Consider the following 24,811-nt stretch of genomic DNA (forward strand, 5'->3'; position numbering starts at 1 on the left):
ATTTATTTGCACTGCAGAGCTCTGTGTCTGTCACCAGGTTGTTACAGTAGCTCTGAAATAATCAAATGCAACTTGGTTATGTTTAAAAATGCATTGTACATTTAAAGTTCATGTGATCTAAATAAATTATTTTTCTGTGTTTCAATACTGAATGTCTTGAGTTTGAAAAATAATACATTTCTTATTCATGGTAAAATCAAATGTTTTTTGTCTTGTTTTATGTGTGTTTCTTAAACAAATGAGACCGTCACAATAAGAGTAACATATAGATTCCAGTACAGGAAAGACTTAGCTTTCTTTACAGTGAAAAAAACAAACAAACTTGTGATTATCGGTATCGGTATCGGTATCGGTATCGGTATCGGCCAAAAGGGGTTTCGATATATCAGCATATCGGATATCGGCAAAAATCCAATATTGTGCATCCCTAATTATTTGAGGCGTATTTGGAGGAAAAAAACAATTTTCATTTTACATACTTCAGTCATTTTATATACTAATGTCAGGAAAGGGCTTTGTTCATCTGTATATCCCTTTAATGTGCAAAATATAACAGTTACAAGAGCCATAACTAGACATGCACCCATCGATCGGCGCTGATTTCCTTTATTTTGGGGATCAGTGATCGGTGATCAGGGATCAGTTATGGGCTCATCCTTACATCTAAAACTGATCTTATATACCTCTGAGAAGGTCTGACAACCAGCCATTGTTGATTTTTGCTCTAAGACCTAAAACTCAGGACACTTAATTGGTTGTTTAAGTTAAAACATAAAGATTTTATTGTTTCACAGGTATTGTTCAATGATTTTCAATAAAAAAAAGATTGGAACATTGAAGGTATATGCTTTTGGTTACATAAAAAATAAAAAACGGTATCAGCAGGTCAGGCTTTTTGAAAATCGGTGATCTGCCAGAAAATTGTAATCGACGCACCCCTTGCCATAACCAGTATAAAAAAAATTGTATTTCTTTTTCAATCTGTACACAACTAATTATTTTTTTGGAAACCTGTAATGTGATCATCACAATAGCAGAATATGCGCTTAAAAGACTAAACCCAACTTCAAGTTGAAAAGCAGCAGTTTTACCCAGGATGAATCTCTTCAATTGGATTGTGAAGGACTGCTTCAGTTAAAAAAATGATCTCGTCAACAATAAAAGCCTCATTCAGCAGGTGTTTCTGCTACAGTTGGTTGTAAAGCAGTAATAGCTTTATGCTCTCTTCGTAAACAAGCCATCTCCTGTCTACACCTCCCACAGCCTCCCCACTGTCGCCCCATCATTACACCATTAGACTTCAGTGAGCTCTGTCAGCCGTGACCTGATCACACAGCGGCCGCTGAAAGGTGGTCTGGCTAACAGTGTCACAGTTTCCAAAGTGTTTGACTTTCTCATAGACCAAGATCTTCCAGCTTGGCACTGCACGTAAAGGTCCAGACAGATTCACAAAAGAGTGGGAGAAAATAATTTGAAGAAGACTTACATTGGTGAAGACTTTCTTCTGGCTGTTTTTGAGAAATAAGCAATGTCTCAAAAACTGTGAGGATGAGTCCAGCAATAATATAGCAAAATAAGTTCCTTCTTTTTTTCTGCAGTGTATATGTTCTCCACAAGAGGGCAGACTCCACCATCATGTTCCCTACATGACAGCCTGCTCTCTTTGAGACAGTCTGTTCCACATGAACAGTTAATGACATATTAAGTGTTTTTAATCATACATCTCTGTTTCTCACACACTTACAGGAAGTTTTTTTTATCCGTTTTCAACACCTGACAAGAGTCCAAGTCTGTCTCTGCTTTCTTTTTTGTCTTTCAACACAAGACAAAGTCTTTGTAACACATTTAGAAAAACGAATGACTCCAATGACGCTTTTCACAGAGTTAGCACATTTGCCTGAAGCAGCAGCTGAGGTGTGACAAACAAGAAGGGTAGAAAAAAAAACCTTCACTTCATTAACTAAAAAAAATCAAGTCAATAAAACCTGATGAGAAGATATACAGGAAACAACGTAACGTATGAGTTTGGAGACCCTGTAAGACCAATGAGAGTTGAACAGGTGGAACCTGTAACGTGCACCCAGAACGTTCCCGTAGCCTCTGAACAGGCCTGCTTTTCTGTAAACTATCAAAAAGTGGCCAAACAAGAACAAGACTTTAGCAAGGAGAAAAGTTGAGAGGTGATAGAAAACAAGCTCTACCCGCTAGGAGCATTTTAGGGATGTCTTGACTCATTTTTTGGATTTTGACACTAGTTTAAATCATTTTAAAAACATGTTTTAAAAAGGCAGATGCAAACCTGCTGTTGTGAGACTTAAGAAATACAACTATGATGATGCAGTTCCCTTAATGTGTTTTTACTGCTTTAAAGTTTTCTGATCTTCGTTAGTGTGGACCTTTGTACTCATGTTTTCAAGCATTGTATGGCTTCTCTGCTTAACTTTATGTACTCTCCACTCCAAATCAACTTTTACAAGACTGCACCCACACAGCCAGACATAAAAACGTCCCAAGCCAGAGAACATAACACATAGTTGTTACATGCGGCTTTTAACTGCGGTACAAATTGTTTTATGATTGTTTCACAGCTGGAAAGGGAGCGAGATGGACAGAGCGGATGTTTCCAGGTTGTGATGTCATGGCACAGGGTCATCAGGTATCTATGTCGGGCATGTGACAGGACAACCTGCTGCCTCAGCAGCTGGCACAGAGCACGCATTAAAATTCACTAACTAGAGTCTGCTTGGTGCAAAAATATCTGCTGACTCACACACTCTCTCTCTCTCTCTCTCTCACACACACACACACACACACACTTTATTCTTACATTCTGTGTAATTTAAACTGTCTGAACAGATCAGAGGAAAACAACCTACAGAAATCTTTCACACAAGTGTCCTTGACAAGACCCCCAGAAGCATGTTCCAACAAAGTTAGATCAAACAACACAAAGCTTTAAAATATGTCAACATATTCTGGATCACATGACGATAAGTCACCACTCACAGCATCTCCAAAATTATGTATCTTCCCTGCTGTCAAAAAACATTTTTTAAAAGACCAGTGCTCTCGAACCCGAACCCTTCTGCAGCAAACTCAGGACTGCAGGAGGACCTAAAACTATTCATTCCTGTTTTGAGACATACTCTGGGGACAGAGAGCAAAAAGCAGTAGCATGCCTTTGTTCCCACAGCCCTATGTTCTCACAATTCTACGACTTTTTTTTCCAGAATCTGGTTTTGTTTGTCTGACTTAAGCAAATAAAATAAGCTCTGCTTCAGCCACAAACCTTTCTGTTGAGCCTATTTTATTTTTTCATGTAATGAATGTGACATTTGTAGAAAATTGCAGGAAAATTGAAGGGTTATATGGCAACACAAGGCCAAATTTTGAAAATGCCCTTGAAATGTGGGAATATAGGGCTGTGGGACCACTGGGCTTTGAAACCATCGGACTGTGGGAACCTAGGGCTGACCCCATCAAAACAAGCAAAGCCTCTTGCTTCCAGCATTTCTCATAGAATCAAACTGCATAGATGAGGGAAGTCTCTGCCTGTTTTTAAATCCCTTCTTAGGGCCCACCTTTTCTCCCTGGCCTTTAATGCACAGTAGCTGGCGATTGTATTATTATTATTTCTTTTATTTTGATTGCTTCTTCTGCATTTTTATTCATTTTAATTGGTTTTATGTCTTTTATATTGCTCATTGTCTTTGAAAATTCATTTTACTTATGTTTTATGTCTATTCTTTTATCTTGTATCTTATTCATTCTCCTGTACAGCACTTTGTTTTAACTATGGTTGTTTTTTAAAGTGCTTAACAAATAAGATTGGATTGGATTGGATTGGAAGTGAGTTAAGAATCGCCTGTGATGAAGTCTACCTAATGGGTTAGGGACTCTAATGTTGTGATGAACCTCGGGCCCCATAGTAGACAGCATGAAGGCACTGAGATGAAGCATGGATATCAAAAACTTTACAATAACCCCTCAAAGTAAAGACAGTAGCTACAACAAGTTGCAGCTAAAGAGAAACAAGACTCATATCTGAAATAGAAGCCCAACCATAACTTTAACTTCTCAAGTTTCTCAATGTGAGGTTTAAAGGAAAGAGAATCATCAAGAAAAAATCCAAAAGAAGAAAACAGACCACACACATCACTTTTAAACGTGGTTGTCAAATTCGGTTTTAACTGTTGAAGGTGTCTTTCACGTGAAAGTGGCAGATACTAAGTTGCATCCTGGTTCTATATCAATTAAAATGCGGTTCAAAGCAATAAAAGTTCAAGTGAAACTACTAAATACTAAAGGTGTGAGTAAAAGATCTAAAATTTAACTGCCATTGTTATCGTAACAACAAAACCCGACTCCAACTAGCTAGCAAGTGAGTGTTAGCTTAAAATTCAGGCACAAGGTACTTTACAGGCTCAGCTTATTTTCGAGTTTCGACACACGTTAACTTACCTTATAATGTGGCTGAATCCGCCAGTCATCTTTTACACTGTCCTATCTTCATTTTCTTAATCCTCCAATTTAAGCTTGCAGTGTCCTGACCCCGCTAACAGTTAGCATCTTCACTACTGGATATCACCGTCAGTAGTCACCAATGGCGGCCGTTTGTATTAATTGCTGTCGTTTGTATAACAAACGAAAGAGTCATTATCAAGGGACTGGCGTGAAATAAATGTAATAAATTATTCCTAAGTGATTATTTTATTAATAAAAAAAAAGTATGGAGTGTGTGTGTGTATATGATATTTTTAACTTTTTAACTTCACAGTGAAACACAGGACAAGGCCAAACATGGTATCTAGCTTGACCAAAATGTCATCAGATTATGCTTCATGTAATTTATATAGTGTTTTCACGTGACGTAATCAAGTCGAGCTCTGTTAGCTAAAGATGCTAACTCCTCGTACGTGTCTCTCCTGTCTCTAGGCGTAATTTTTCAATATGTCTCTCCTTTTCTTGATGGCTTTCCTCTGTACTATAAGTTCAGTGTGCTCCGTGAGGTTTTCCACATTTGTTGGCGGATAAGGCATCTTAAAAATGTACCGCGCACTTCTATCACCGTCCATTCAATGTTTACGTTAACGCCAATGCGGCCGCACATCCGGGTAACTACCTAAATCATGACATCAGCGCAAACGCTATAATGCTCTCAAAATCTCTCCAGCTTTTTTATTTTTTTTTATTTATTTATTTTTTTAATTGGGCTAAATAAGAAAAATAAATCTGTGGTTAAACACACAACATGTTCAAAATGTGTTATTTAAGTTAAAAAAAAAACTGTTGATTATTTCAATAATAATTTTTCAGGTGAAACATAAGTGGGACCTCTATTCCCTGACACATGGCTTTTACAATTCAACACATGGTAAGATATTGGTATCCAAGATATTGATGAGTAAAAATGAGCTTGGATCTGGTTAGTATTTTGTATATCCATTATTATTTTTTTTTTTTTCATAGTTCACTGTACGGTACAGTTCGATATTTAAATATTGAATGACAATGACAAATGCATTCATAAGAATCTAAACAATTGTGCATTTGTACATCCTATCTGTACCAAACAAAAACGTGCATATTTCAAAATATGCTAAAGAAAACAAGAAGTCAAGATTATAATATTTTATATTTGATCAAGCATAAAAAAATAAACGTGTCATATTATTACAGTGTATGCAAGTGATATAAACAACTGACACATTCCTCTTGCCCTGTGCATCACGACACAAAACTTTATGTATCAGCACATGCAATATTAGTTATTAGCAGCCCTATTAAAACACAAAGAACTCATACAGAAATGTGCAGAAATACAGTTTTAAGAAAACATCAGCTCCACTGACCAATCCTTGAAACGCTCCACAAGCAACAGGCCCCGTTTCTTTTATTGCTCTGAATCAAGAATAACATTTACACATGAAAGGGATGCTTGCTAGGGTTGATTTCCACTCATGCTGTCATCCAATTTCAATCACAAGTCACTATGCCTTGTTACCAATGTTGTTGTACAGGATCATCGAAACCACCATAGCAGCAATCTGTAAAGACAACAGTTCATCAATATATCATTGAAGCAGGGATCTGAGAATGAATGAATATGTTGTTTTAAATCTGTTGAATATCATGTATTGACTCTACTTAGTGGACTGTGACCAAAACACATTGCAGTCTTTTAGAATGGGGTCTGAAATAATAATTAAAAAAAGTCCAGACTAGAAATGTCTATGTACCTCAAGAGCAGCAATTCCGAGAGCCACAGCCGCAACAACCACAGCGTTGTCCTCTATTAGCTGTACCAGTTTGTCAAAGCAACCATCAATCATCTAGAAAAATGATGGAAATTAAGATTGTAGGGTGAAATTCAGTTCAAATACAATACTTTTTTTTATAATTACAATTCCGATTAAAAGGTACTTGGTTTCATACCGAAATATGTGCATTTTGCTCGTTGCAGACGTTTCCTGAGAATGTTGCATTGCAACAAGTGGTTGGAAAAACATCATGGTCGTTTAAAAAGGGAGAGCCTTCAAAATCTGTGTAGTTCCTGTATCCACAGCACTTGAACTGAACAAAGAAACAGAGAGAAACAGTTCAATGACTTTTTCTAACTGCAGATTAAGACCAGACGTGTGGACTACCATGGAAATAAAAAAAGAGACTAACCTGCTCCATGGTGGTATTCCAGAGAGATGTCACACCCTCGTTATCTCCATAGTTTTGTTGAATGTCTTTTCTTACTTCATTCTCCAAACTCTCAAGAAGTGGTTTAGCCTTTGAGGATAAAATGAAAAAATATATAGTTAGTTCAATTTCAGCAAACATCTTGGAAATTTTTAGGTGCCACACTTTATTTTAAGTGCCACTCAGTATTCACTGGATCATGTTTTGTTTCAAGAGACACTTACAACATCATCAAAGACAAACAGAAGCACAGCTCCAGCGACCTCGATGAGGAAGATGATCAACACGATACTGAAGAACTGAACAAAGAGAAAAATAACTGTAGGACTCAGTGTATTGGTAAAATCTAATCGCTTCAGAAGAGTTAGAAGCAGATCTGAAACCTTGACTTATTGTGCTTTTGAGTCATCTATAGCTTTGTAGATAAATATTGGACAGAACCCTATATTTGAATAAAGACAGAGTGCAGTCTTTTTTTTTCTTTCTTTCTTTCTTTTTCTGTTTTACCATAACTCATGTTTCATGTGGAAAAAGATGCAAATACAAATGCGGATTCAAAAAACGTCTACTCTAAAACCTCTTTAAAACAAGCAAGAAATTTAAAAATACCATAAAATATGTAACCAGTATGTAAAACACAGTAGAGACCAAGCTTGTCTGTCTTTGTAGCACAAATGCAAATAGTATTATGGGTGTTGATAAATTAATTTAGTCACAGCTCAGCATGAAGCAGTGTCTATTTTTAAGAACTTCCTCATTGTGTTTAATTCCATGGGCTGGAGTTGAGATATCAAACATCACTTACTGCCAGAAGCATACACCTGCTCTCCCTCATAGCACCGCAGCAGCCCAGGAAGCCAATGATCAGCAGCACAGCACCCACCCCGATGAGCAGATAGCTGACATAGGCAAGCTCCGCCAACCCAGATGGAGCATTCTCCACGCTTTCTAGTATACCCAGCAAAGAATCGCTGTCCACCTTCACCCATATCCCGATGCCAAGGATGGCTGCGCCTGCCAGCTGCATGATGGGTAAGGAAAAGATAACAAAGAACAACGCATTAATTACAGCATGAGGACAGAGTATAAGAATAAATTTTCCTAAATTACAAATAAGTGTAATTTGTGCAGTTGAGTTGTACAACTTCTAGAGCAAAATTGCATTGCATTTGTGCTTTTCAAGTTTGGTGGAACCTTCATGACTGAAAGGTCAAGGCTGGCCACACACAAGATGATTTGAAGACAGTACAAATATTTTAAAGCTCTCATGGTTAAAAACCCCTCAAACTTGAGTGTAGAGCTCATAACATGTTCCATTTAGCCTGGCCTTTTTAAGTTTTAAAAAAGTTAAGATTTGTTTCTTTTTTTCTTCTACCAAAGCTAAATAAGCTTAAACCCTTTTATGCAAGTTGTCCTCTACAGTGGTATAATACCTGGATGTCATTTTGCACTTTAAGCCTATTGAATCAATCTCACAAAAAGTAGCTGTCAAATAGCAAAGCAAACCAAACCATCTAGTTTTTTTTTTTTTTTTTTTTCACAAAATGTCAAACTATTTCTATTAGCTATCACTAAATCTACATCCACTGCACAGCTACATGGAAAGTTTTCACACTGAAATACACTACCGGCTATAGATGTGTGGTTTGCACCTGACTTGCATGTAAACACACCTGGAAAGCAGACACAGACACAGACACAGAAAAATTCTCATTTTTTCTACTTACAAAGATGGCGCCATTGAAGATAAACATCATAATCTTGAGAAAACCGGAGCAACACATCTTGGCAGTTTTTTTTTCACACTGTAAAAAACCAAAGAGGTTTGTTAGTTTAGTCTCTCACTACTTGATAAAATTTTTTTAAAAAAGTTACACTTCCCTCATTTTACTTTTGGATGTGAGTAAATTTGCATCTTAGCAAAATTTGTTTTGCATCTTAGGAAAATCAGTAGTATATTTGAGGACGGCTCTAAACAAAAGCAAGCGCCATGGTGGGTCAAATGGCATTTGCTTTGGTTATACATTAACCACAGTAACTAGCAGGGAAAACACAAGGGGTCTTACTCTCTCTTTGAATGTGCTCAGCTTTCACGCTGTCCTGATCAGAAGTTTCAGTTCATGTGTGACATAAAATGCATGTTCACATCCACACATGCTTTATTTTCATCTCACTTGGCCTTTAAGCTATATAAAGGATTATCAAGTACACACTTGTGTCACATGATGTGTTTCCTCTTTTTGAAATAAGGCTCTGTGCATATGTAACTGTACTATTCATAATGAAGATGTATAAGTGACTCCTCAGACTTATCATGATTATAACCTATATCTGTTTTAACTATGCCATAAAATTGATGAGATGTAGGTGGAAAGGTAGCAAACGTAGGTCATGGCCATGTCATTTTAATCTGACTGTAATCAAATAGATTCTGACCTTTATGTTTCTGATGAAGACGTCAGAGTATCTTATCAACCAGCAGCCCATAAAGTTCTCATACAGTGGCCTCTTTTCCAACAAGTCTAGTTATTGATCATTGGCGCTTCCTTATTGCACCTCTGACGGTAACAGCTTACAGGTACGCTTAGTCCCGTTTCCTCATGGCAGTATGCAATAAAAACTTTCCATAGCTGAGCCTGTCACATGTTTTTGTAGGTACAAGTTTAATGTCAGCCCTTTTGGGATCAAAATAGACAAACTACAGTTTGGTGTTGTTTTTCGCAGCTTGAAGTCTGAGAAACTTTTGAGGTTCCTGCATCAGTGCTGTGACAAAAAAAAGTATCTGATCCTCCACTGCTGAGAGTCAAAGTTTGTCTTTTATACACTGAGTTAAAGAGAACTGAGCTGGAAAGTATTTGGCTTATCACTCTTTTGATTGTTCAAATGGTGTTTTTTCAAGTGTAGGCACATAGATGAAACTATTACTACACTAAAACTGCTAAAAAAAAGAGTACTGCTAAACACTCATCTGAGGATCAGTCTGTGATAAGAATATAATTTGTTTTACACAAACCTTCATCATTCAAACTTTGTTGTGAATAATCCATTAGTTCTCCTGTTAGCTCATTAGACTTAAATATCATTTAATCCCTAAGGTGTCCAAAGTGGATTTAACATCTTAAGACCCAGCATCCACATATGTGGACATTACATTTCTGCCTCTCAGACCTATGATACTTCATTTTTTTATTACATCCATTTTAGTGAAAAAACCCAACATATTTGAGTTCAATAACACTAACAACAACTAACAGACAACTAATAACAAAAATAACCAAACTTCCTGTACAAAGACCAAGTTTAATTATAGTTATTAGGTCTTACTTATCCCACATAACAAGGTGAACACCAGACAAAAGCTTGTATTTTAGAAGGCTAAAGTAAAACTCAAAGCTGTCAGTCAAATTGTTCAACAGTTACAAGCAAGAATAAGTTTCATACCTGTTCTGCTCTGACGTCTGTCTGTCCGCTGAGGTCCAATCACTCAGAAGTGTCTGCCTCACGAGGGTTTCACAAGCTCCCTTTATCCTCTCGCCACAGGTTTCATCCACACACACACACAAAGTACACACTGATAGGAGGGAAAGAAGTTCATGCCCTGCACGTCACCGACGGTGTTCAGGACAAGCAACATTTCCTGGGACCAAAGTCCAACCCAAAATAGAAACTTTATGACGTTACAGCCAAGTCATGGCCAAACTTTTATACTGGTGTTAATTAATAACTGGCTAATAATCTGATTAGATTCAGAGTAATGGTCAGATACAAAAGTGGGTAAACTGGATTTTAAAGTGACTCGTTTTTTCTTTAAGCACATTTTAGAAATGTTACAAGAACTGTGAAGCCTTTCTCAAATTTAAGACATGCATCTAGTTATCCTGTTCACTAAAATGAAAACCAACAGTCAAAATGTATGGATCCACATTTTTTAATCTGAACTTTTGAGGGGAAAATAAACTTAGAAGGAAATATTGAACTTGCACTTATCCTCTCAAGGTACAACAAGAAATAAAAATATCAACAACGTCAGAAAAAATAAATTAAAGGCATATGAAGATTCCTCCAAACAGTGACCATAACCAGTCAGGACATTCTCATAGAAGGACACAGCAACTTTCACCCACATTTGACTTTTACTGAGCAGTCCACTCACTCAGCAGGACTAAAAGGGGAAATCTGAAGTATACGTGAACAATCACAGTGATGTATTTTTATGCAATACCCACAAGGGGGCAGCATGACTCAAGTAAATCACAGTGAACCCAACGCTATACTGATTAGGCTCCTCGCTGCTTCTCACATCCTCACCTGTAACAGGTGCTGCTCACCCTTCAGTAAAGAAACCATAAAGCAGACGTGTCTGGGGACAAAGGCACAGCTGCTCAGTGCAGCTCTTTGGCATGTCAGTGTAACAGTCACACTCAAATCATCTCAGCATGTTGAGAAAGATCAAACAAAAAGGAGGACGAGAATTCATGAAAGTGTTGCAGTAACATAAGTTAAGGTACATTCACAATGAGAGATCTTGGACAGTTTATATGAATGTGTATGTGTGACTTTGAAACCAGCACGAGCATCAGCACGAGCAGCCGCCCTGGTTTTTGCGAGGCGGTTCACTCAGGTCAGCTCCCTTGTGATTCGCCGACTGCCCGGCCTCTCCGTTAGGGCTCTCGTTCATCTTCTCACAGATGACATCCACCAGCTTGTCAAAAACCTGCTTCACGTTGATGTTGTCTTTGGCGCTTGCCTCAAAGAACTGAAAGCCTGGATGGAAGAGACAGACGGGGAGCACAGGTTAGGAGTCATTATGAAGTAATGTGTGTTCTGCTGAGTGTGTGATGAAAGTCAGTGTGGTCGTGTTAGTCTGCTCACCGAGCTCTGTAGCCAACCTTTGGCCGTCTGCAGTGGGGACCTGCCTGTCTTCTTCCAGGTCCAGTTTATTACCTACCAGCGCTACCTGAGCATTGCCCCATGAGTACGTCTTGATCTGGGTTGCCCTGAAAAACAACAGATTCACAATTTCACAACTACAATTTATCTCCTGAAACTTTCTGTCTCTTTAGAGGGTTACCGTATTAGTATACCATATAATGCAACTATTTAAATTTTATTCCTAGAGGAAAATGTTGTAACCTTTGTCTGATTGCATCACATAAGTAATTTTAATGTGCAGTTATCTCACAAAGTACGATAAATACCCCCGAACACAAACTGTGACACTGGTGTGTGAAATGGCTTCAGTAATTAACACTTTTTACCTACTTGAAAGGGAAAAACCTTTATGTTATATGGAAAAAATATGATTTATTTAATGTTGATAACAATATTGTGCTGATTACAGGAAAACTGTGACTGAAAGTTGACCCTTTGTCCCTTTTCTTTCTAGAAAAAGGCTTCTGTGAACCAAATTTTATATTTATATAAAGTATAAGAATTACAGCTGAAATAAAATAATAATAAAAATATGTTAAATGAACCACTTGGGGTATTTAAGTCCCATAAAATTAAAACAAACTGCTGTCTACCAGATATACGACAAGTCTGGTAATGGGCATACCTTAATTTGTTTTTCCAGTGACATTTTAAAAACATATTTTCAACGGTCTTGATGGACTTGTCATCTCCAGGCATTACAATTTGTAATGTTGTTATCGTTCTTGGCAGCTTGACAGTTGTTTAATGTCTCTGCTTGGTGTTTATTATGATAAAAATTGGCACCATGATGCCTTCTCTCTTACTGATAAACACTGTAAGACAATCCCTCAACATAGATCCAGTTTTGCAAGGTTGTAACTGCCAATCTGCTAGATTTCTTTGCCATATTCTAAAAAGGGACTCATGATTTTCACTCAGGTACAGGTTTTCTTTGACTTTCATTATTTACAATTACTGCAGCAGCTGAACTAATGACATTAAAAGCTTCATAATTTGCTCTGAACACAAACAAAAAGGAATCATCCCTCCAGTCATACAAAATAACCCATTATAACAGATGGCACTTATCTTCTCAAAAACCTATTTGAAGAACAGGCCCGTTAATTGTAGAACATGACCAATAGAGATGCACCCACCAGTCCTGTACAGCACAGAAAGACTCCTGGCTGGTGATGTCATACATCAGCAGAAATCCCATGGCTCCTCTGTAGTAGGCTGTGGTTATGGTCCGGTAACGCTCCTGCCCTGCTGTGTCCTGTGAACACATCACATGCCTGATCACTATTGGGCTCAATTTTGTACAAATGATAAGAAAAATGTAAAATTTAAAGCTTTTCTAGCAGGTTATCATGGCTTATACATGGAAACTCTAACCCTATTTTTGAGTGCTGGTTGTGAAAATACCAAAATGCGCACTGAAGGAGGACTTTCTGAAACTCACGTGAGACTGTAATAAAAGTCCAACTGTCCTGCTTTTGGGCTCAATAAATAAATTGTTCAACACATATTCCCACCTTAAGGGACACCACACAAAGAGGTCTATTATTAAGGAGGACAGGCTGTTTTCCAGAGGAGCCAGATCATGAAAAACAACAACAAATGCTTTAAAATAAAAGACTAAAAACATGAACTGATTCTGGGAGGAGGAGGAGAAATGTTTAACTTGCTGTCCTGGTGGGAAAGGTGAATCATTAACACTCGCAAAACAGGAGGTAATGTCTCATGCTGTGTGTTGATGTGGCCCCACCCACTAAACACACAAGGATCCGCATGAGGCTATGCCTTAAGGGCCACACAAAAAGTCTGGAGATGTTATATCATCCATGTTAAGCTCCAGTCTGATAAAACATCACAGCCTTTAGATTTGTTGCAAATGTACCAAGACCTACATTACGGACTCTTTCTCTCACAGAGCTCATACTGTGGGAGTCACAGTGTGAGCTTTTACTGGCAAACCCATCCAAGTGTTTCAGCATCCAATAAAACGTTCCCTTTGTGTAAATGTATGCAACTGAATCGCTGTTCAGCAGAGCAGAAAAGTCCTGCTACACTGAATAATTAAAGCTAAAAATGTATTACTTTCATCAAACTGTAGTGCTCTGGGTGACTCCTGGCCCTCCACTAACAGTCAGTAATAGATCTGTCCTGGGTGTCAGCCTGCCCAGTAAGCACATTCAGCTCCGGCGGCTCTTAGCCATGCATCTTTCATGAACCCTGCCATCTGGAGACGATGTTAAACATCAACTGTCATTAACTCCAGAGAGTGAGAGATTACTTCACACCACAGCCATGACAGGCCGCAGCTTGTAGGGGAGCAGACTACACTCTGGGCTGAGGATACACAGACTGTATTGGGTAACAAAGCTTTTGAACGCATTGCTCACTCTGTATGTGGTTAAAACTGTTACTGTGAATCTCTCTGCCAAAGTTTGTGAATTCAATTAATATTTGCAAATTACTGTTTTGACATTCAGAGGCTGCAGCCTTTTTAAATCCAGTCTTTTGTTGTTGTCTATCAATCCTTTTCCTCTGTACAAAATAATATCTGTTAATTTGTCTGTTTTCATCATTGAACTGAATTAAAGTTTAAGCTGTATTGAATTTAGTTTAATCCATTAGTTGACAAAGAAAATGACTTCACAGGCATTTGGATTAATCTTACAAGCTTAAAAACAAACAAAAATGCAATGACTTTGATTTTTTATTGGACTGAAAATGTAAGAACTTTACAGATGTCACTCAAATTTCAGAGAAATTGTGCAAACATCTTGTTTTGGACCTTTTACAGCCTAAAGAATAAAGGGATGACAAGAAATACACCTCAGAGAGTCTTTTGTGATTGGGGTTGGACACAACTGTCCTTGGCAGGTTCAATCAAATAAATCATGTTTCATTTGTTCGGGCAGATGAGTCTGGTTCCTGTCCATTTGTCCTCATTAGGTTCATGACAATCAAAACCATTTATGTAACACAGAGAGGGATAATTGTGTGGACTCATGCAGTGAGTGGCTGCACCCAGCTGGTGACAAACATTCTGCTTTGTATCCTGGAAATCAGGTTGATTCCACTTTTGTTCAAGTTAAAACAGTAAGTGTTGGTCACTCAGCCATATCTGATCTACTGTGTTTAGATGCTCAAAGGGAACAAGAGGATTTTAGACACATTTCTGTCATTATTTGCTTTCAGAGCTTTCAGAGGCAGCTTAAGGTCTGTTTATGACACCCTTAGAAATCAAAGGAAGAATTGCCTCTCCAAAATCTGATTATTAATTCATATATTGATGGCAGAAGACTCTTATTTTCACAATTAATGGCAACAATGACAAACCTCTGACTCTGGCTGATCCACACATGACTCTGTGACTCAATGGAATCATTTTTTTTTGTCATTTGATTTTAAGGATTGAGTGATGCACCAATCCGTATTTTTAAGACCCAATACTTAGGGCTGGGACGATATTGCGATTAAATACCATTCCGATTTTAGGGGTGCCGATTCGATTTAAATTGCAATATAGATATTTTTTGTGATCTTTAGTTTCCTTTTTAACACCAGATCATGTGAAAAAATTATAGATTATGAAAATGTCTACAAAATATATCAGGAGCCATATTTTCCCATAAAATGCGCATCCCATGAGTCAGAGAGAAACATTTCACCCTCTGCTGGAGCTAAGAGGAAACTTTTTTCCAATCCAGTTTATAAACAAAGGCTGAAATGAAGAATCTGAATTTAGAGAAAATAGAAAAACAAATTTCACAAAGTATCCTGATTTTGATATTGTCAAACAAAAAATCCAGATTGATTCCAATTCCGATTTTCAATTTTTTATCCCACCCCTACAGGTACCAATACTGATAACTGGGCTTTGATAGTGGCCGATATCTCAAGTAATTAAGCGTGACACAGCTTCAATTTAACAATATCTCTCCTTAATATGAAGATGAGACTGAGAATTATAATTTGGCAACTTCAAGCTTTTCTGAGATGTCAAAACCAAATTGATATACACACACACACACACACACACACACACACACACACACACATATATATATATATATATATATATATATATATATATATATATATATATATATATATATATATATATATATATATATATATATATATATAAACTGTGCATCTGTAATTAGGACATTAGGACAAAATTTGGACAAAGAACAGCTTCATGAATCAGGGAGAAGGCTGCTTATTCCCCGACACAAGTTATACAATTGAATATGTCTGTGATTAAATTCAGAGTGGTTTACAGTCTGGAGGTTCCCTTTTTGTAGACGTTAACATGCTCAAAAAGATTTGTAAATCAAATCAAAACTTTAAAAAAAATATGAGTTCAGTGATCCACAGGAGTTCTAATTTAAGTGTTTGTTTGTAATTAGACAGTGCAGCTTTTGTACTGGAGAACCAAGCTGAGACTTTCAGCTGGATGTACCAAAACTTCAGCCGTGTCATTTGGTAATGTAAAAACTTTACTTCAAAAACTCTACTCTTATTTGGGTATAAATTCCTTTTAGTGCTTCAAAACTCTTGTTTTCCATTTCTTTATTTTACCACTCTTACTTTGAGAGTAAAAAAAAACATTTGTAAAAAGTATGAACCTAAACTAATCTGGACCTTATTTTGACTTGTTTGTGCTATTTCTGATCTTCATTCCATTTGAATCAACTATTTCATCACTTAACAAACCAGCTTTTTCTAATACATTTCAGAAGCATGTTTGAGTAATCTCACCCAGATCTGAAGTTTGACCCTCTTGTCGTTCCTGTAGATTGTCTTGACTTTGAAATCAATGCCCACTGTGCTGACAAAAGCTGAGGTGAAGGTGTCGTCTGCAAAGCGGAACAGGAAGGAGGTCTTTCCCACGCTGCTGTTACCGATGATCAACAGCTTGAACATGTAGTCAAAGTTTTGATCGGCTGCATCTCTCTGCTCCAGGCCGGCTGGATCTTTGGCAAGTGCCATCTGTGGGTTAATAAAAAGAAAAAGAGGGCTTTAAATCAAACTCCAACTTAATGATTGTAAAAAAGGAAATGGAATTAATTTAGAAAATGTTTTATTTGGCATGTGGCTGTTAACGATTCAAAGGAACAAGGACAAAACTATTTAACTAAGCACTTGTCACACATGAGTCATTTACCACAACGATTTTCAATAAATAGCCTTGGGTTGTTTTTTGTTTGATATTTGTGTAGATAAGTCAATTTAACTGTCTTGGTTTTTGGTTGTGGTCAGAAAAACAGCAAAATATTGGATGTTAACCACTGACAGTATAATATATATGGACGTGGGCTCAATGACATCACCCATCTGTTTCTGATACACAGTTTGGAGCTCATCATCAGTGAGGGGCCAGATTGGAAATTCTGAACTCTGAAATCTGATATGCACTTTTTAGATTTTTATTTTGGAATTTCTGAAACTTAAAGTGCTTTCAACTAATTCACAGAACAACCGACACACAACTTATCATGTAAATTAAAGTTAACTTCTGACCCTTAAGAAAATAATATTCAGAAACACACCTGCAGCCTAGAAGAGGACTGTATTGGTTACACAAGCACAGTAAACTATCCCCATGTGCAAACAAGTTATTACAGGTTAAGCAGGGCCAACACACGAGACAACAGCACATTAAAGATGAATTAACTTCTGTGCAGGAAATAGTGATCAAAGAGTACAACATACAAATTTCAGACCATTAATCAGCATGGTGCATGAATTTTCCAATGATTCTTGTCCTTGATAAAAACATTTTGACCAATCAGAGAACATTTTAGTGGAAAGCTAATGCAATAAGTTTTTAACTTGAAAAAAGTGAATCTACTCAGTAAAAACTGTGAAAAGTACTCCCAAAAAGTTAAATGAATATCATTTTCATCACCAGTAAAAAAGTAGATTTGGTAAAAAACTGTTGATTTTTTTTTCTTTTTAATCCTAACAAGAGATTGCTACTGGACAAACTTCACATAATGATGGTTTATTTCAACTGTTTGCAAAATGCAACAAGTGTGTCACTTGGGGTCTAAGCTGAAAAAAAAGACTATGAAAGAAGATCTGCAGCTAAAAAAGCACATGAAAATAAAAGCACAAAATTCCTGGACTTATCAGTACTTAGAGTAATGAGTAAGACTTGGCTTTAACCCAAGCTGCCCTTGCTGATACAGCTAGATTTCTTTAAAGACCTAGAGCTTGGATTTCTGGGAAAGCAATGTGGTGAGACAGTACGTCTGTGTTCCATTGTAAGAGGAATCTCAACTATTTGATGATTCAGGTTAACACTCACATGTCTGAAAATTAATGTCAATAGCAGAGTAGATTCTCAGTGGTAAAAGGAAGTGCTGTTTTAGTAATGGTCCAGCAACGGCAATTTCTCCCTTGCCTTGTGCCATGAATCACAGCCAGAGCGTGCATCCTCCACTTTTTCTCCCTCTATTAGTCACTCACTGGACATTATCCACATGGACTGACCATATAAAATGTATGGCATCACTGGGTCTTGAGCAGCAGGCTCAGGGCGATAGATTCCCCTCCCCTCCTCTACACTGTATATTTCATCCATCACCCAACTGGCCATTCATCGACCCACTGACACACCCATTTAAACACGCAAGCACACACCCATTTATCCTCCTTTACTCTCTCATATTCATCCATCTTTGCATCCCTCCTGTCGTCATCCATTCATATCTCACCTCCCAGTCCACACTCTCTCACAACAGCACCTTGTGCATCTTAAGGGGGCTGAACCCTCCATTCATCCTCACATCCTCACCCCCACCTCCCTGGCTGCTGAGATCTCTCTGGAGACCAGCCCAGCATTACCGCCCCAGAGATCACACAGAGGAACCGGCCGCCGGCGTGCTGCTGTGCACACTCAGCTCAACATCAATATTTGCGCATGCGTGCTTTGGGCTTGTATGGAATGCGTAAAAACACTGCGCTCTTGGTTTTTACAGAAGAAACAGATAATTTCTCATAAATAACTCAATCACGTCATGATGTAATTTGTCACTTTGCTGTCAGGTCTTCCTGTCAGTGTCTCGGCCTTGATGAAGTGATAAAATAAAATTGGGTGTGTACTTCGCAGGTCTAAGTTATGGTTTATGGGGACACATGGGGTTATCCCACTTGTTGACACTTAGAATTAATCTCATAATTTCATCACAAACCAGCCGATATGATACTAACACAAAGGTTAAAGCTTGTTGATAGAATATTTACTCAAAGCTGTTTGAACCGTTAGCCTGATTTGCCTTCACAGTCCTACCATACGGTAGAAAAACTGCAACCCCTCACTTAACTAAACCTTGTTTCATGACGGAAAAAAGTGAATATTTGTTACCTCGCATCTAATTTAATGGTCCGTCTCCTCCGTCCTCTCCGCGGTCTTTTCCTCTACCCGAAAGCCGATGGGCGTGCGCAGCTGTCGGGCGCTTCTGCTCAGGCGCTCCGCTCCCGGATCTCTAGACTCTGCATGTGCCTGTCCCGGGACTCCCACCCTGAAACATGTCAAGTTATCGATACACACAAACGCCACTTCCTCTAGAGAGTTTCAAATTAAAACAACAGGTTCGTTCATGCTTCAAAGTTTAGAAAATTTAAGTTATTCTCGAGCAAATGAGATCATGAATCCAAATGAAGTTGTGAGACCTTGCATTATGTGTGAGAAGAAACTATTCAAAGCTATTTTTTTAACCTTTCTGGCTGAAGCGTTTCCCACCCAATATTTATTTTGAAGTTAAGAGCAGTGTGTTGACGCTTGTGTGTGGCGCCCTTGGGCTACTTAACGCACTTCAACTGATAAACTTCAAGCTCTGCTCAAGTGTGTGCTGAATAGCGATGGCGTTACGCACTGGTCGCATCCAAACTCATGACCTCACGGGTACTGAAACAGCGTGGATAAAATATAGCAGCTGATTTCTCACGTTGAACGGAAACATTTGAAAAGCCAGTAAATCAAAACACTCGTCAAACTTTCCAGTTCTGGCCCATATCAACAGGCATCAGTTTGACTGTTGCGCAATGCTGGATTAGTCAAACAAAGCCCTTCATGCCCAAACCAGACCCACTCTAGTTGATTTTGCAAACATTTAATGTTGATACCAGGCACGTATTTAGACTGTGGGTGCTTTCATGTTGGAGCAAGAAGAAAACTACAGCCACAGGGCAATGATGCAACAGACCTGCCAAAATTGTAGAATGAAACAGGGCTCATTGGGTGCTTGGTAAACATGATAGTGGGTGAGACTACAGAGGCACACCCTTCACAGTACACTGAGTTTCTAAGTCTAGAGTAATTCATTACACACAAGGAGAACTGTGAATTGTTTTTTTTTTTATTTGGCAGAACACTCAAATTCCTAACTACCCTGGATAATCCCTTGTTTCTTAAATCCCAAACTAACCCGGATAATCCCTCATGTTTGGATGGGGAAATGTGCCGTGTAATACATTGTTGATTGTAAACTTAACATTAAAAAATGATTTTAACTGATCTATAGGGACACTTTTCTCAAAGAGCCAACCTGTGCCATGTTGGAAGATAGAGACATTTTTTTCTCCACACAAACAGGAGACTTTTCTTTCGATAAAACGTAAAAAGATGACGTAGATATGGTCTGATCTTTGGACTGTGCCCAAAAGAAAAGCTGCAGGCTATTATATTTCAACATGAGAAAAAAACTGAATACAATCGGAACTTAGCCTGACTACTTCAATTACACAGTCAGGCTTTAGTCATCTTCTGATTTCAACAGTGTTCAGAATTCCAGCCATAAAACATCTATCATTTTGAGCAGTAACACTGTCACTTAAGTTTTGATAGTAGAAATTAAAGAAGAGAACTGCAAACATATATCAGCTCGGCTGAATTTCACACATACTTTCCACCTGAAAGTTCAAGAAGTCAAACTCCTTACTGATCACAGTCTAGGGCTTTGGTTGTGAGCAGCTTAAAGGTCGCTTGCATGGATCATTTTTAACCCATAACCTGTTGAACTCCTGGGAGAAGGGTAGCAGCAGATCCTGCTCCTCAGTGATAATGAGGTTCTCGTCATTGCTCTGCACTGCTGTGAGTGTCCAGTTGAGGGAGCCGGTGATGAGCAATCGACTGTCCAGCACCACAAACTTGTGATGCATGTACACAGTGCCCTTACTGCAGCGCACACATATGCCTGAGGAGCAGAGAGGTGGGGATGAGCTCATTCAATAATCTTTGAGAAATGTGCAACTTTGAGACTGGGAGGTGAAATATTTCTCTGCTTCTGAAAAAAAAATCTTAAGACAAAAACTCAAACCAGACATAATAAGCAATGCTGACCAGACACTAAAGAATTATATAAAGACACCTTAAACATTTAAAGTGCTCCATTGTTTTTTTAGTAAAAGGCTTCAAACAAACATTTTTTTTATCTTATTTGAGTGGCTGGAATGAAAACTAGTTAGAAAACTAACCAAATTGTGCACAAATATACAAACAATAATGAACCTATGCCATTTTTTTATTGTCTTGACTTGTCTTTCTTTCTATTTTAATGTCTGTTATGTCTGCAATTTCTGTGAATATTAAAAAAAAACACCACCAGCCAATGTATGCAATGATGGATAATTATGACTGCTATTAGCTTAGGCGCACCATGAAGATGAACATTTACACAAATTTGTTGAGAACTTCACTTTAGGAAACAAAACTTGTGATACAAGAATAGCTAAAGCAGCTATTTTCCATAAATAATGAATAAAACGTAAAATAAGGGATACTTACGTTTAGCCAATTTTTTGGTAATAGTTTATGTGGAACCTTTTACTGTTTAGTTAAATAAAACATACATTTCTTAGCCACCTAAAACAAACATTTGATGTCTAAGTATCACACCATAGATGAGTATATATTTTAGACCAGACTGCAGAATACACCCAGACAGTGATTAGTCATGCCAGCTCTCTCCAAGAGAAAAAGCAAAAACAATTAGCAGAATTTCTTTTCAAGGGTCACTTTTCTGAGCATTTCCATTCAGAGAATCATGACCCTGTGCTTCCTAGAATAAATCAGCTCATAATGAATACAGACAAAAAAAAATCCAGCATGGAGTAAATGCAACCATCAGTTACACTTTTAAGTATTTGAATTCTTAACCCCACAGCACAGATAGCTAAGAGGATGTCCCTCTAAAACCACTTTCAGATCCTGCAGGCATCAATCAGCCTTGCTCTCATAATTGAGATGTTTTATAATCAAATTCTGAGTTTCAAAGCAAACTGTGACAGCATGCCAAGCCATAGCAGTGTGCTGAGGTGCCAATCAGATTCAGCTACTTGAGGATACGAGTTGATTGTGTCTTGTGCCAAAGTGGTTCTCGTGAGGTCTTCAGTAAACACACACTCTCACTCAGAGACACTTTGCTTAATGAAAGTCATTGCCTGGTTGCCAATTTCTTACTTACTTAATTTTTACTTAACCATATGCACTAGCAGTAATTCATTAGATGCAGTAGGCTGAGGGACAGAGAGACAGAGAGAGACAGAGAAAGGATGAAAGACTGTGTGAGTGAGCCTGACACGTGACACAAAATCTTTCAGAGGTTTCAGAGTATGATTACCCTGAGTCATAGGAGCACTTGTAGAGGCAGGCTCCATTCACGCAGACAATTCCTATCAGCTCTCCATTCACAAGCGAGAACCCTGTTGAGCTTACTGACAATGGCACTTATGATTCAAGAACACAGAGTGAGCACCTTCTGTTGAGTAAGAGCCACGTCATCCTTCCTGTATCTCAGGTTAAAATTGTCCACGATAATGACCCCACAGAGGCTGGTGTGACTTCTTAAAAACTCTGGCGACAGATGATCCTCAGAGCCTGTTCTGGTTGTTTTTGCACAAGGGTGCTTTATGTCCTATGACATTTATGCAAAATAAAGATAAAGTTATTTTCTCTCACCGGCCTTACGCAGAGTTCCTATCTGGGAGCCAGAGATAGCAGTATAGTCTTTGTCAGCGAGGACTCGGATGATGACACCCCTGCTGTGCAGTGCCAGTATTGCCCTGCCCAGGTCCATGTTAGAAAAGGCAAACACACACAAGTCCAGAGAGGAGGAAGCAGACAGGATGTGTCTGAGGAGACGAGAGAAAGACGTCTCTATGCCATGAGGCAATGAACAGAAGCAGGAACTGGAAGAAGAGAGAAGAGAGTGCAAATTAAATATCATTCATGTTGTTTTCTGTACAAATATGTGCTTAAAAAATCTTCATACCTAGCACAATCAAGGTTTGGGATGTTGATGTTGTAGATATATACTAATGCTGATTTTCTGGCAGCAAGAATAAAGCTTCAGATATAACTGCCAGTTAGTGTGTGCATTAATTCAAAAACAAGGTCTGCGTACAAGCACTTATAGGGCCACTTGCTTTAGTTGCATGATATTTTGCATCTTTTACATTATCACAATTTTCCCTCAAGCACTGTTGGCTAGGCTGTAACAGAATTTGGAGTGTGTTCTTCTGACCACAATACAAGATGACGCCATACCTCAGCCACTGTTTTGAGCATTATTCATTTAATAGTGGAAAACATGCATGCTGACACAGATTTATGGATAACTGTCTGCAAATTATCAACCGCACCACGTGAATACAGCTTTCTTCAAAGACTTAATATTAGAAAAGCACACCAAAAGTCCAACCATTAAAAGATATCTGTTGAGATAAAAACCATTTCAACTTTTCCATGAAAGCATTTTTTTCCTAAGTAGTTTGCCTCATTGCTATTTTTGTAACCAGCAGCACAGATACCTCCCTTCGAGTTAGCACAGCCATAGTGTTACTCACTAAGTTAAGGTGGGATTGAAGATGTGCTCCACACAGGCCAGCTCTGAAGGAAAGAAGAGGACCTCATTGAGGGCTTTTTTGGGCCTGAGGTGACGAAAGACCCAGCAAACCAGCTCCACACTGAGGGAGAGGGCCACCACACCAAGGCTGACCGCTTTGACTCTCCAGCTCACTAGCATTCTCCACACAAAAGAAACATAGCAATCATAAGAACTCATCTGTGATGTGTAGATCATCTGAAAATTTACATATGTTGGTTAACATTTGGTATGATATGATTCTGGTTGCTAAAGAGTAGTTTTTCCACACAACTAATGTCTTCATGAAATTTACTAAAAGCTGCCGTTTGACATTTTCTAAATAAAAAATATGTCAATTCAAGAATGTGTATACAAAAATACCCTGATCTTCAAAGTCATGTCTGTAAAAAAATCTTAAATCAATAAAAATAAATAAAAAAGGAATGTAAAAGTTTATTTATATATGTAATTTTTACCTAACTCAATAAAAAATTGTAACTTTTCACACAGCATATCAGGGTAACAAATTTACTTTTTCATAAGAGGGAGACAGAAAACAAAACAGCCAAACAAAAAAACATGACTACATATTTTAATACTAATAATATAATTAATTGACACAAGAAATTTCAATGTGCAGGGGAAAACCTACTGATAGAAAGACGAAAAACGGAGAAAGTAAACAAAGGATATGAAAAGTAGCCGAGCTAAAAAAAAAAAAAAAAAAAAAAGTTTAAACAAATCAAGTAGGAGGGGTACAGAAAAAAAATCAACAAATATATTAAATAAAAAAGCCAATTAATATACTTAAAAGATCAAAAAGTGCGCATTAAATATGTATTTACCTAAAAATATTAACTTTTCTACCTTACATGTATGTTCACATGTGAGAATCACATGCATGTAAGTTGGAAATGTTGATATTTTAAGGTAAATACACAGTCATGTTAATGCTTTTCTATAGTAAGAAAAGCTCGCTGAATTAGTTAAACACAAATTGAAACACGACAAAACCTCTTTTTAGTTCTGCTAGCTTTGTTGATTGAAGTAGTTGGTGAATTTAACCGCAAAAATAAAAGCTAAGTAAATTCAGAGGTTATAAGATGGTCATGTAAAATTAGTTCGATGTTAAAACACACAAGTTTTAAATCGTAAACACTGCCAAATGTGCAAAAATATCAAATATTAAAGGGTGTTTTTTGACAACACAATTTACCTGGTTAAGCTTCTGTCGCCACCACGCGGGAGTAGTCTGTTGCATACGTTATTACGTCACAGAAAAATCGAGTTAACTGACGTACCACGCAGCCAATGGCTGA

General features: G+C 37.9%; 3 protein-coding genes across 3 annotated transcripts; all 3 read right to left on the reverse strand.

The window, feature by feature from the left end:
- Positions 1-5,990: 5,990 nt before the first annotated feature.
- On the reverse strand, positions 5,991-8,474 carry tspan34a (tetraspanin 34a). The gene is made up of 7 exons (XM_074663936.1): positions 8,418-8,474; positions 7,496-7,711; positions 6,915-6,989; positions 6,673-6,780; positions 6,436-6,573; positions 6,240-6,332; positions 5,991-6,047 (listed from the first exon to the last, which is right to left on the reverse strand). Exons 1-7 carry the CDS (start codon positions 8,472-8,474, stop codon positions 5,991-5,993), a joined length of 744 nt encoding a protein of 247 aa, XP_074520037.1.
- A 2,167-nt stretch (positions 8,475-10,641) lies between these two features.
- Positions 10,642-19,134, reverse strand: LOC141808789 (ras-related protein Rab-3D-like). The gene is made up of 5 exons (XM_074695502.1): positions 18,992-19,134; positions 16,381-16,611; positions 12,762-12,880; positions 11,563-11,687; positions 10,642-11,454 (listed from the first exon to the last, which is right to left on the reverse strand). The coding sequence occupies exons 2-5, from the start codon at positions 16,609-16,611 to the stop codon at positions 11,267-11,269; spliced, it is 663 nt and encodes a 220-aa protein (XP_074551603.1). The 5' UTR covers positions 18,992-19,134; the 3' UTR covers positions 10,642-11,266.
- Positions 19,135-19,762: 628 nt separating this feature from the next.
- Positions 19,763-24,791, reverse strand: pld6 (phospholipase D family, member 6). The gene is made up of 4 exons (XM_074695514.1): positions 24,709-24,791; positions 23,473-23,652; positions 22,586-22,815; positions 19,763-20,822 (listed from the first exon to the last, which is right to left on the reverse strand). Exons 2-4 carry the CDS (start codon positions 23,649-23,651, stop codon positions 20,578-20,580), a joined length of 654 nt encoding a protein of 217 aa, XP_074551615.1. The 5' UTR covers position 23,652; positions 24,709-24,791; the 3' UTR covers positions 19,763-20,577.
- Between the last annotated feature and the right edge of the window lie 20 nt (positions 24,792-24,811).

This window comes from Halichoeres trimaculatus, unplaced genomic scaffold, assembly GCF_033239565.1.
Source record: "Halichoeres trimaculatus isolate MK-OKI-2021-1 unplaced genomic scaffold, fHalTri1.1 fHalTri1_scaffold_2, whole genome shotgun sequence".
Lineage (NCBI taxonomy): Eukaryota > Metazoa > Chordata > Actinopteri > Labriformes > Labridae > Halichoeres > Halichoeres trimaculatus.

Bases quoted from the DNA above. Each gene is read 5' to 3' on its own strand.
- tspan34a (XM_074663936.1), bottom strand. From the start codon at position 8,474: ATGTGTTGCTCCGGTTTTCTCAAGATTATGATGTTTATCTTCAATGGC. The intron at 6,333-6,435 runs GTATGAAACCAA...TCATTTTTCTAG, and splicing joins AGCAAAATGCACATATTTCG to ATGATTGATGGTTGCTTTGA. The intron at 6,048-6,239 runs GTACATAGACAT...TTGTCTTTACAG, and splicing joins TCGGAATTGCTGCTCTTGAG to ATTGCTGCTATGGTGGTTTC.
- LOC141808789 (XM_074695502.1), bottom strand. From the start codon at position 16,611: ATGGCACTTGCCAAAGATCCAGCCGGCCTGGAGCAGAGAGATGCAGCC. The intron at 11,688-12,761 runs GTGGGTGCATCT...GTTGTTTTTCAG, and splicing joins TTCTGTGCTGTACAGGACTG to GGCAACCCAGATCAAGACGT. The intron at 11,455-11,562 runs GTGAGCAGACTA...TCTTCCATCCAG, and splicing joins AAGGTTGGCTACAGAGCTCG to GCTTTCAGTTCTTTGAGGCA.
- pld6 (XM_074695514.1), bottom strand. From the start codon at position 23,651: ATGCTAGTGAGCTGGAGAGTCAAAGCGGTCAGCCTTGGTGTGGTGGCC. The intron at 22,816-23,472 runs GTGAGTAACACT...CTCTTCTTCCAG, and splicing joins TTCAATCCCACCTTAACTTA to TTCCTGCTTCTGTTCATTGC. The intron at 20,823-22,585 runs GTGAGAGAAAAT...TCTGCTCCTCAG, and splicing joins AGGAACTCTGCGTAAGGCCG to GCATATGTGTGCGCTGCAGT.